This window comes from Suricata suricatta, chromosome 6 (genome assembly GCF_006229205.1).
Source record: "Suricata suricatta isolate VVHF042 chromosome 6, meerkat_22Aug2017_6uvM2_HiC, whole genome shotgun sequence".
Taxonomy (NCBI): domain Eukaryota; kingdom Metazoa; phylum Chordata; class Mammalia; order Carnivora; family Herpestidae; genus Suricata; species Suricata suricatta.
This window is the reverse complement of record NC_043705.1, coordinates 37,668,467-37,681,456: the sequence shown is the minus strand read 5'-3', so window position 1 is coordinate 37,681,456 and position 12,990 is coordinate 37,668,467. Positions and strand designations below refer to the sequence as shown.

General features: G+C 36.6%; 1 protein-coding gene across 1 annotated transcript in view; it reads right to left on the bottom strand.

Annotated features, from left to right (window-relative positions):
* Nucleotides 1-12,990, bottom strand: part of MTREX (Mtr4 exosome RNA helicase) — a 109,273-nt gene that overhangs the window by 18,289 nt on the left and 77,994 nt on the right. The window contains exons 20-22 of the mRNA XM_029942242.1: nt 6,750-6,860; nt 5,335-5,523; nt 2,482-2,645 (exon numbers count right to left, since the gene is read on the bottom strand). Of these exons, the coding sequence (XP_029798102.1) occupies nt 2,482-2,645; nt 5,335-5,523; nt 6,750-6,860 (464 nt within the window). The remainder of the gene's footprint in view (nt 1-2,481; nt 2,646-5,334; nt 5,524-6,749; nt 6,861-12,990) is intronic.

Sequence of the window (12,990 nt, the reverse complement as noted above, 5' to 3'; positions counted from 1 at the left end):
CAAGAAATAATGAAGGCACACAGATAGTCAGTGGGAATAGTTAAAATGGCACAGACGTACAGGAAACACTCAGCAAGACTGGAAGACAGAGAGAAGGAAGAGAAGACTAGAACTCCCAAAATCTTGCCTTTATTTTTTTTAATATATATTTTTTTAAATTTATTTTTGAGAGAGAGAAGGACAATGTGAGCAGGGGATGGTCAGAGAGAGAGGGAGACAAAGAATCCAAAGACAGGCTCCAGGCTCAGAGCTAGCTGTAAGCACAGAGCCTGACACAGGGCTCGAACCCACCAACTGTGAGATCATGACCTGAGCCGAAGTTGGACGTTTAACCGACTGAGCCACAGAGGCACCCCCAAATTTTTGCCTTTAGGGGCTGGATCTTATTCAGCAAGACAGAGAGCAGAGGGAGAAGCAAATCCTGGGGGAAAGGTAACATACTTTCCTATGTGATATTATTACCTCTTTCCCTCTAAATAGTCTATTTTAGAATAAAACCAATACCATTCTCCCAAGAGTAAATCCACATGCAGATACCTAAGAGAAATTTTCTATGTTGTTAAATTCTATATAATGTTATAAAGAAATAATTCCAACAACATTAATTTCGGCATATGTATTAGCAGCAGTGCTGTGGTCAAGGTTTAGTCCGGGTAAACTATTACCTTTATGACATCTACAATTCTTTAATAACAAAGTAGGAAAGCAGGTTTCAGGAAAACGAGACACCAACGTGCCAGATCTAACTTAAACAACTGATATATTTGACTCACACAGTAACTAAGAAATTCCAAATTAGCTTGTGAACACTTAAAGAAGGAATTTCATTTCACCCAAAGATCTGGATTTAGGGCTTTTCTAAACCGAAAAATCTGATAGCACATTAATCTGTAATAACAACTGGGGCTGGGTAGTTGCTGCCCCCTTCTGGCAGCCAAGAATGTTCTGTTTTACCACACTGCGCTCCTGGTTGGCCCCTGCAGACATGAGTTCTTAACATCGAACTAAATGATCAGTAACAACAGTACGAACCGGCCTTCTGCATACATGTCTGAAACTACACACAAGGCCTGTAATTCTCTGGCTCCATTCATTAGGGCCATGGTGGATACACAAGAAACTGTTTCAAAAACATTTTTTATTAACTCACAGAGAGTAATGGTTGTTAACCATGGACAAAACAAGATAAATCTTCACACTAATGGAAATCACAAGGGACCTTGATCCAGAACCAATAGCCCCTTCCAGAGATTCTGATGCACAGAAACCACCAGAGACAATGAAATGACTGCTACATTTCAGTCATTTAGTTTTAAGGTCATCTGTAATATGGCAAAAGATCACTAAAATAGACAATATCTTATATCCAGTTTTATGCTGTGGCCTATATGTTATGCTGTAATTCCTTTTTTGTTAGCCCAAAACTTTAATAACATCTCTAATACATATAAAAGGATAATGGTTATTACACTAAAGCTTAAGGTGGGAAAATGTTCATAGCTGTAAAAAGAATTCAGTATACAAAACTATGTATAAACTAAGATTACAATTATGTAAAAATCCAGAATGCATTAACAAAAAGAAAAAAAGGATTACATTAATGTGCTAATTTCATTTGTATTAAATAGTAGGATGGCAGGGTGGGGGGGGTGCCTGGGTGGCTTAGTTAGTTGAGTGTTTGACTTTAACTCAGGTCATGATCTCACAGTTCATGGGTTCAAGCCCCAAGTCAGGCTCCGTGTTGAAAGCTTGGGCCTGGAGCCTGCCTCAGATTCTCTGTCTCACTCTTTCTCTGGTCCTGCCCTGCTCATGTTCTGTCTCTCAAAAATAAATAAACAAAAAAAATTTTTTTTTAAATAGTTGGGTGGAAGACATTTTTTTAATATTCATTTATTTACTTAAGAGAAGAGAAGAGAAGAAAAGAGAAAAGCACGAGCAGGGGAGGGGCAGAGAGAGAGGGGGAGAGAGAGAACCCCAAGCAGGCTCCACACTATCAGTGTGGAAACATGAGATCATGACCTGAGCCAAAATCAAGAATTGGACACTTAACTGACTGAGCCACTGAGGCAAACCTAAGAGATTTAAAAAAAAATTCTTTTTCTGATTTCTCTAATTTAATTATTTTCTAATCCCTCAATTTCATCATCAAAAACTGTATTTATTGGGTCGCTTGAGTTGCTCAGTCGGTTAAGCGTCCAACTCTTGGTTTTGGCTCAGGTCATGATCTCACAGCTTGTGAGTTCAAGCTCCGCATCAGGCTCTGCATGCTTTGTCAGCATAGCCTGTTTAGGATTTCTCTCTCTCTCTCAAAATAAATAAACTTAAAAAAAAAGGCATATTTTTAAAAAAGCTGCATTTACTATAGAAGGCATTTTACAAACTTTTTATTTAAAACAGCTTTTTCTCCCAAAAGATTTATAGCCCTTACATAAAACACACTATCTCATTTTAAAATCAGTTTTTTAAACAACCAGGTTTTACCTGCTTATCTCACAAGCCACTCGTCCTTTCATCTCTATGACATCAGAAGAAGTAGCAAATCCCAACCTCCTTAAAACACGTTTGCGGCATTTGAGCTCATCCATTTGTAGGACAGTTCTTGCTTTCTTTAGTTCTCGCTTTGCAGATTTAATATCTATTGCAATCTAAGGCATATAAAAACATAAAGGAAGTTCAATAAAGTGAACAAAGTAATAAAATTTACTCATGCAGTGAAATAAAAAATCTTTTATAAGGATGCCTTACAAGGACACCTGGAGCTTCTTACATACCTAGGATATTACAAAAAGGAATGATACATCTGTAGCTATTAAATACTTGTAGAAATGTTAAATGTATGGAAATATAAACATCCATTTGAAAAATTTAAGGCAACTTAGGGAGATTTAGGAGTTGATAAAGTTCAAGAAGTTGGGGGACAGAGTATGGTTCATGCTTAAATAAGGAGCAAGAAGGAAAGTCTAGAAGGAAAGTAGGAAAGCCAGCAGCTAGGTAAGATAACCTGTTGGAGATGGAAAAAGCCAGGGTTAGAATAGGCTTTCCCAAGACGAGATGTGGCAATCATGCTTCTAAAGCAGCATCAGCTCCAGCTTTTCATACCTAGAAAACAAGGGCTTGGCTTAGAGAACAGGAAAGAGGAGGGATGTGAATCTTATTTCTTGGCTACTCATATTTCCCCCATGATGTCCTGAAAGGTGTTCCTTTCTCTTTGCCTTCTAATTCTATCATAAAACTGCCAAAGCTGGAAATGGCTTTAGCAAAAAAAAACCTGGTCTTTATTCGGTACTTTAAAAGAAAAAAGGTATTTTTAGGTCATCCTTCAGAGTGGATGAGTTTTAAAATTCATTTAATCAGTAAATACTACATACTTTCAAACTGTGACAAGAATATCATAGTACAAGAGCAAAAAAATACTGGACTCCTGAGGTTAGGGTTTCAAGTTCAGAAAAAGAATGGCAAAAAGAAAATTTTAGGGAATGGAAATTAAAATAAAAAGATTCTAGAATTTTCCAGATAACTTATTAAAATTCAACTGAGGAGCAGAAATAATAAAGGCATTAACAGTGGTCAGTAATAGATATTTATTGATAGTTAACTATGTACTCTATTTTCAGTGCTTAACATTATTTTTATTTTTAATCTGAATGAGAGTGAGTGCATGAGTGGGGTAGGGGCAAAGAGGGAGAGAGTTCAAGTCTCTTTGTTTTTGTGTTGTTGAATTGTTAAGAGTGACTCTCTGGTGGAAACAGAGAAAGTAAATGTAAGCAGGAAGGGAGCTGATACAATGGTCCCAGTGAGAGATGAACAGACCAGGATCACGAGTATCCTTGTAGAAGTTACTATCACTTTTGGTCTCTCTGTTTCCTCATCTTGAGCAGTACCTTCATGGTGGACCAGAGCATAGTGCACTACATGTCCACTGAGAATACAGCTGCTGTGCCCCACTGCAGCCCAGGGCTCCATTATGTGAGTTCACAGAAAGCTAGAAAGACTGTTATAAAACTGTGAACTGAACATATTATTCTGTTAAGCCAAGAAGTTTCCACTCATACACTTGTTCAATGAATACTAGACACCTATTTTATACAGAGATCATTGGGATATGGGAGAGTACAAGTAAGTTAAAATGAAATGCCTGATCCTAAAGAGCTTAAAATAATAGTTTGCGAAATAGGAAGACTAAGGTGATAAAAGCGGCATGCGATATAAGCTGAAAAGGTTTAATAGCCAGGAGCTGAAGTTTAAAGGAGGAAGGAACATTTTTCTATAGTACAAAAGAGTCTAGTTGAAGAGAAGTATGTAGTGGAAAGGAATGTCTTGACTTCAAAAGCTTTTCCTAAATTCATTATTCACAATGGTTAAGCTCTTCTGGTTAGAGACTACAGCTAATTAGTCTAAAAGCTGAGCTATTACAACTTCATACCACTAGGAAGGCTATAATCAAAAACACAGACAATAACAAGAGTTGGTGAGAACAGAGAAATGAGAGCTTTCATAAATTGCTGGTAAGAATGTAAAGTTATATAGCCACTTGGGGAAAAAGTCGGCAGTTTCTCAAAAGGTCAAATTAAACATACACTTACTATATGACCCACCAATTCTACCCAGTTCCATCCAGGAGAAATGAAAATATATCCACATAAAACTTGTAGATAAATGTTTGTGGCAAAATTACTCAAAATAGCCAAAAAGTAGGAAAATGTGTACCATGTGTTAAATCATTAAACAAAACGTGGTATATCCACACAACAGAATATTTTCCAACCATAAAAAGGAATAAAGTACTAATTCATGGCTACAGCATGGATGAGCCTCGAAGATTATGCTAAGTGGAGAAGGCAGACCAAAGGGCCACATACTGTAGGATTTTACTTATACGAAATCTCCAGGATAGGCAAACTGATCGAGGCAGAAAGGAGATTTGTAGTTGCCAGAGGCTGGAAGATGGGGGAAATACAGTGACTGCTAATTGGCATGAGATTTCTTTTGGGGGTGAGGGAAATATTCTGGAATTTTGACAGTGGTATGGTGGCAGTTATCTGTAAATACACTACAAACCACTAAACTGTACACTTTAAAAGGGTAAATATTATGATACATGAATTATATTACGTTAAAAAAACTGTGAAGAAAAACTATCAAATACCAAATTATAATAAAATGATCTTCATCTTGTCTTGCTTATACTAAGAGTTGATAGTCTCCTTAAAAGACAGGTAGACATTTCCCTGTGTTAGGTGATGAAACCAATAGGAAAAGAAAATAGAAAACACACATTCCTCTATTTAGTGAAACACATAAAATTTTATAATACAAACTAAGTGTCTGCCATACCTGTGCTTTTTTTTCACAAAGCGTATACACTGTTTCCAAATTTGGATCATTGTGAAGTGGATGAGAATACATTCTATGTTCAAAAGCCTCTACTTTCTGGATAACTTTTTTTAGCCCTTGATCTTGAATGCCCATATCATCGATAGGATCTAATAAAGGAACACCATCAGGAAAGCGTTTCTGAACTTCCTGAAACAAAAAAATAATTTTTTTCACTTTAACTACAAAATTATTTAAGACTAAATAAATAGTTCCTTCTAGGTTTTTCTGTGCACAAATGTATAGAGAAATGCACTTAAACTGAACTGCACTTTTCCACTGCATTTGGTTTTGGAAACTCCTTTTGAAGCATATTATGATTTACTGACACAGGGATGTGTTAAATTTATTAATAATTTTAGTATTTAGAGCTGAATAGTTCTGAGTGTGGTACAACTTGTTGATAAACACATTATTATACATTTAGGTTGCTGTAATCTTTCACTGTCATAAATAATCCTATATTAAACAACTCAAGTGTAAACTGTTTTCATTTTTCTCATTGTTTCCTTGGGGCTGATTCCTGGGGGTGGGGTGGGTTGGGGACACTACTGGGTTGAAAGACATAAACTTTTTAAAGGGTCAAGATTCCTATCATTTAGTGTGTGTGTGTGTGTGTGTAACATGATTTAACTGTTAAATATAATGAAAATCTGTATTCAGAGAAGGGACAGCTCACTGTAGGCTGGTATTGCCCTGGGAGACTTTCAGGGTCTTGGGAAAGGCCTTACGGTACAATAAAATTTGGTGAGTTAGGGATTAAAAAAACAACAACAACAAAAACCAGTTTATCCACATAAAAATTCTATAAAACTGTCAAGAGAATTATTCAGTTCAGGAAGCCTGCCTAGGACCACAGCCTGAATGTTCCTGCTCTACAATGAAAGTATCCTGTTTATCTGTGTTTTCTCAAATTCTAGTACAGAGCCTTTGCTCCAAGGTAAATTGATAATCGAAATGTTTGTTAACCAAGTAACAGAACTACTTTTTCTTCCCCTCCTGGAAAATAAATTTCCAGAATACCGTATTTTTCTTACTGAAAATAAAACTCAAAAATGGTTACAAGTCCTAGCACATGATTTTATACATAAAAATTTTAATGCAGTCTAGTTATTTTTATGCAACAAATAAAGCAAAACATATTTTGCAAAAAATAGTAGCCAGGTTTTCCTTTTTGAGTTCTCCTTTACTTCTCACTTTTGGTATATTCAAGGAGTGGACAATCTATAAGAAAATCATAAACTTCCACTACTGTCAGTGTTTATAGTTGTTTTTTTGAAAGAAAGCAATATATTTTAAAGCATTTAAGCTGCCTTGTTATAAATTCTATTTTTACATAAAGTTTATATTTAAATATATAAAATTAATATGTGTACCTGTATTGACTTTAAAACACTCTGTCTATTATCCACTGGTCGAAGGTCTTTAGGAATATAAAGCCTGACACTGCTGATAGCAGACAGCAGGTGCACCAAAACTGGAACAACCTACCAAGGAAAAGTTATAGAATACTACAATTAAAACCGTGTATTTTCAAAATCTGCCATTTCCCAAATTTAGCTTGAATCCTTAAAACAAAGCATTTATAATTTGTGACACATATTACTAAGTAGATAAAAATCACTGTGGAAGCTCATCAGAAAACTGTATTTCAAAAGTAAAAACGAATTCAAACTTCTAAATAACAGGCAAACAGATGATACCAAAAAATAAGTTCTTCCCTCAACATAGAATCCACACTTTATTTATTTGTATGTACTCATTATTGGCAATTTTTGAATAGCTTAAAATATAATAGCACCACAAAGGAAGGAAAGATTCCTGTTTAGCTTTAGATGGCTGAACAGGATTCATGTAAGTTCTAATTGTGTTGGAATGAAGAGATCAAAAAAGTATTTTAACCACAGAAAACAGCAAACTCCATTAGACGTAATTTTCAATCACCTATCTTCAAACTTTCTTTCATGCTTTCTCCTGACAAGAATATCTTTTCCTCACCATGAAGTACACCATTTTGCTTCCTTTAAGTACATTGCCTTTACATTTAGACGTCACCTGTACACTGAGAAGTTAACACTTTCAAAGGTCCAAATGCATCAGTATATTGTTCTCAATGGCTGCCTTTCCTCTGATCACTACTAAAGAAAATTGTCCTTGGCTTGCTGGTTACAAATATATTCACAGTGTTTTACTGAACAAAATGGTACAGCAGTTGAGCACAGTTTCTGGAGTCAAGGCTGCCTAGGTTTTGAATCAGTTTTCTGTTAGCTTTGAGACCTTGAGGAAGTCTCCTAAATTTTTTAGGGTTCCATTCTTCCCATTTTAAAAATGGAGATGAAATAATGTCTGTCTCACTAAACTGTTGTGAGAATGAAATGAAACGATGCATGTAAGTATTTTAAAATAGTGCCTAAGCACCTTTAAAAAATGTTATTTAGTGTAAAAGCTAACAGAGCACAGATCATATTCAAATACCAAAGAGAAAAACAAGACAAAATGTATTGTTTAAAGCAGACAACTACAATTTATTTGTAAATGACCAAAATAATACAACAAATTATCCACTGTATTTTCTCAACTAGATCTTTTCAACTATTAATAGTTTGCCATATGTACTTTTCCTCTTTTTAGCTAAGACTTTGGGATTTTGGGGCGGGATGAGTGTTTTAGTTTCTGCCTTCCTTTTTCCTCCTTCTATTTTAACCATTTAAAATTAGTTTGCACTCAACCAACTGAACCACTCAGGTGCACCCAAAATGCTCAATTTCTAATGCAGTTTCCTATAATACACTCTATTCCAAAATGGTCAGCTCTCACATTAAGGACAAGAAAGACACACTATACAGTCACTCACAGAAATGTGTCCTTTAAGTGCAAGGAAAGGAAATTCCCAAGACTTAAGTTCTATAAATGAGAAGTTAAGTGCTTAAAAATCATTGAACAGTTGCCAGAAAATGATAAATCTCTACAGAGAGATCTAAAAACATACAATATTTGGATTAGAATAGTTTACCCAATTCTCTAACCATAATAATCTTATAAAGTAACTTAAAATTCAGGTTCATCATGACACAATACTGGTTTATAGAAATCTAAATAATCCCATGGGCAATTATTGCAAACTTGTTAGAATACCAATGGTAGAAATAGACCTTTCAAATCTTTGCAAGTTGGCCACACATCAGTTTCCCCTTTTAAGATAAGCAAATGAGGGTGGAGGAGTTAAGACAGCAAAGAAGGAGGTAGACAGTAGTATTGAGGCCAGATCACTTGGAACACCCCAGGAAATCCACCTGTGGCCTAGCAAAAGGATCTCCACAGCTGGAGGGAGATAGTGTACCAGATGCAAGGTCTGTGGAAGTGAATTGGAGGAGAGAAAAACAGGGATGCTGTGAGGGGGAGGGAACACTTTATGTGGAGAGACAAAAGAGAGAGGGGTTAAAAGAGTGCAACACTGAGTTCGCACAAGAGGAAAACCTCTCTGGACCATGGACTGGGAGTGAGAAGTAGTGAATGTCAAACATTTTTTTTCCAACAGTGTATGGAGCTCTAAGTTGGAGGTTTTGGAAGTGTACAGCTTTCCCTGAGGCAGAGCTGTGGTGTCTGATCCTAGGGAGGAAAGAGCTGGCCCTGGAGTGCACAGCATGGCATAAAGATCTCAGGAGCACATTCCCCTTCCTGGACTACTTTTGGAAGAGGGTATATTGCCTCTCCAAGGACCTTGCAGGTGCCAAAGACCCTTCAGCGCAGGACAAAGAAGTGAGCCCAGCAGGGATAGAACCTTATTGCTGCTTTTAGGGGTGCTACGCCATAGATTCTGCACATGCCACAGGTGTAGGAATGTTTTTCTGGGACAAAGGACATCAGACACAGTGTGGAGAGGCTCTATTCTAGAGGAGGGGGCGGTCTGCATGGTGCCAGATCCTTTTAAGAGTCTGAATTCTGAATCCCAGCCATTCACCAAAGAAAAAACGCAGGACAGCTGTGGCACAGGACGAGCTGATGGGACTCAGTATGATGGGACTTTAGAGAACAGCACAGCAGCCCCTAGTGGAGGCAGGACTCACACCAAATCCTGTCCACCTGACACTGCTTACTTACTGGGGCAAGACTGACTCTGACCCAGTACAGTGGGCTTCTCCTCCAAAAGACCAGCAGAGCCGGCATTCCACCTGTACCGAGTGTACTTAAAATTGCATGCTTCAAAATAACACTGGCAGTTCTGGTGCAAATAGGGCCAGCTTTTTTCTTTCTTTCTTCCCTTTTCTTTGTTCTTTTGGAATTAGTCACAGTTTATTTTTTTAGTCTCCCTTTTCTGGTTTTTTCACTTTCTTTTTCTTTGGAATCAGCCTTATAGGTTTTTTAAAAAAATTATCTCTTTCATTTACTTTTTCTCCTTCTTTTTGGATCATGCCACCCCTTTTTCCATGATTATGACAAATTAAAGCACAAATCGTTAAAGGTCCAAATATTTTCCACTGCAATCAAGGAGGAGCTCTGCAGAAGACTGACCAGTGGGATACAGCAGCCAAAATGAAACAAGAGAGTGCACACAGCATAAACCAGAAACACTTCCGGATATGCCAGGTCCTAAAAAGTATATGACTCCTTTTAAATATAGCATAATTTTCAGAAACATAACACGTTTTCAAAACATGCAAAAAACAGAAACTTATCCAAAATAACAAGACAGAGGAATTCTCCCTAAAAGAAAGGTGAAGAAGAAATCATAGCCAGGGACTTGCTCAAAACAGATATAAGCAGTATATTTAAAAAGAATTTAGAGCAACAGTCATACAACTACTAGTTGGAATTAAAAAAGCATAGAAGACACCAGAGAAACTCTTCCAGCAAAGAAAGACCTATAAACTACTCAGGCTGAAATTAAAAATGTAACTGAGATGCAAACTGACTGAATACAGTCACTATAATGACTGAATAAACAGAGTAAAGAATAGCAGATAAAGAAGATAAAATTATGAAAAACAATGAAGCTAAAAAATAAGAGGTAAAAAAACTATTAGACCACAAGGTGAGACATAGGGAACTTAGTCATTCCATAAAACAAAACAATATCCCTATCATTACAGTCCCAGAAGAAGAGCATGGTAAGGGGACAGAAGGTTTACTTGAACAAATTATAGGTGAGACTTCCCTAACCTGGGGAAGGAAAGAGACACTCAAGTCCAAAAGGCACAGAAAATGGATCCCCTCAAAATTAGCAGAAACAGGTCAGCAAGACATAGTGAAATTGAAAATATAAAGATAAAGAGATTCTTAAAGCAGCTAGGGACAAAAGGTCCTTAATCTACAAGTGTAGATGCAGAAGATTAGTAGCAGACCTGCCCACTGACACTTGTCAAGACAGAAAGGAGTGGCAGGAAATATTTAACAAGCTGAATGGGAAAAATATGCAACCAAGAATTCCTTATCCAGCAAGTCTGTCATTCAGAATAGAAAAGATTTACTGCCCAGACAAATTAAAACTAAAGGAATTTCTGACCACAAAACCAGCCCTGCAAGAAATTTTAAAGGAGAATCTTTGAAGAGGAGGAAAAAAATAAAAAAAACACAAGACCAAAGTAACTAAGACTTAAAAGAACCAGAGAACATTGTCAGAAACACCAACTCTGTAGGTAACACAATGGCACTAAATTCTTACCTTTCAATAATCACTCTTAAAGTAAATGAACTAAATGCTCCATCAAAAGGCATCAGGGATCAGAATGGATTAAAAAAATACGATCCATGTATATGCTGCCTAAAAGAGCCTTATTTTAGACTTAAAGACATCTGCAGATTCAAAGTGAGAGGATGAAGAATCATCTATCATGCTAATGGATGTCAAAAGGAAGCTGGAGTAGCCATACTCATATCAGACAACCCAGATGTTAAAATAAAGATGGTAACAAGAGAAGAGGAAGGGCATTATATCATAATTAAGGGGACTATCTACCAAGAAGATCTAACAAATTTAATATTTATGCCCCCAACTAGGTGATCCCCAAATATATGAATCAATGAATCACAAACATAAAGAAACTCATTGATAAGAATAAAATAACAGTAGGGGACTTTAATACCCTACTTACAGCAAAGGACAGACCATCTAAGCAGAAAATAAACAAGGAAACAACAGCTTTGAATGACACACTGGACCAGATGGACTTAACAGATATATTCAGAACATTTCACCCTAAAGCAGAAGAATATACAATCTTCTCAAGTGTACATGGAACACTCTCCAGAAGAGATTACATGCAAGGCCACAAATCAGCCCTCAACAAGTATAAAAAGACTGAGATCAAGTATGCAATGAAATCATGAATATTTTCAGAACACAACACTATGGAATTTGAAGTCAACTGCAAGGAAAAATTTAAAGGAAAGCCCTCAAATACATGGAGGTTAAAGAATATCCTACTAAAGAATGAATGGGTTAACCAGGAAATTAAAAAAGAGATTAAAAAAATATATGGAAGTCAATGAAAATGAAAACATGAGAGTCCAACCCTTTGGCATGGAGCAAAGGCAGTCCTAGGAAGAAAATATACTGCAATTCAAGCCTTCCTCAAGAAGAAAGGTCACAAATAAACAATCTAACCTTACACCTAAAGGAACTAGAAAAGGAGCAGCAAATAAAGCCTAAAGCCAGCAGAAGAAGATAAATAATAAAGATTAGACCAGAAATAAATGATATAGAAACAAAAAAACCTCCAGATCAATGTAACTGAGAGCTGGTTTGAAGGAATAAACAAAAATGATAAACCCCTAGCCAGACTCATCAAGAAGAAAAAAAGAAAGGATCCAAATAGATAAAAATCACAAATGAAAGAGGAGATAATCACAGTTAACACCACAGAGATACAAAAATTTATAAGAGAATACTACGAGGGGCACCGGGGTGGCTCGGGTGGTCTTAACCATCTGACATCAGCTCAGGGTATGATCTCAAGGTGTGTGAGCTCAAGCCCCGCATGGGGCTCTGCGCTGACAGCTCAGAGCCTAGAGCCTGCTTCACATTCTGTGTCTTCCTCTCTACCCGTCCCCAACTCATGCTGTCTCTCAAAAAATAAATAAAAACATTACAGAAAAAAAAAGAATACTATGAAAAATTATATGCCAAAGAATGAGGCTAACTGGAAGAAATGGACAAATTCCTAGAAACTCTTATGCTATCAAAACTGAAACAGGAAGAGACAGAAAACTTGAATAGACCCATAATCACCAAAGAAATGGAATCAGTAATCACAATCTCCCAACAAACAAGAGCCCTGGGCCAGATGTCTTCCAGGGGAATTCTACCAGACATTTAAAGAAGAGTTAATACTCACTTTTCTCAAACATGTTCCAAAAAAAAGAAATGAAAGGAAAACTTCCAAACTCCTTCTACCAGTTAAGCATTACCTTGATTCCAAAACCAAAGACCCCACTAAAAAAGGAGAACTACAGACCAAATTCCCTGATGAACATGGAAGCAAAAATTCTCAGTAAGATACTAGCAAACTGAATCCAACAGTATATTAAATAACTATTAATCACAATCAGGTGGGATTTATTGCTAGGCTGCTAGGCTGGTTCAACATTTGCACATCAATCAATGTAATATACCACATT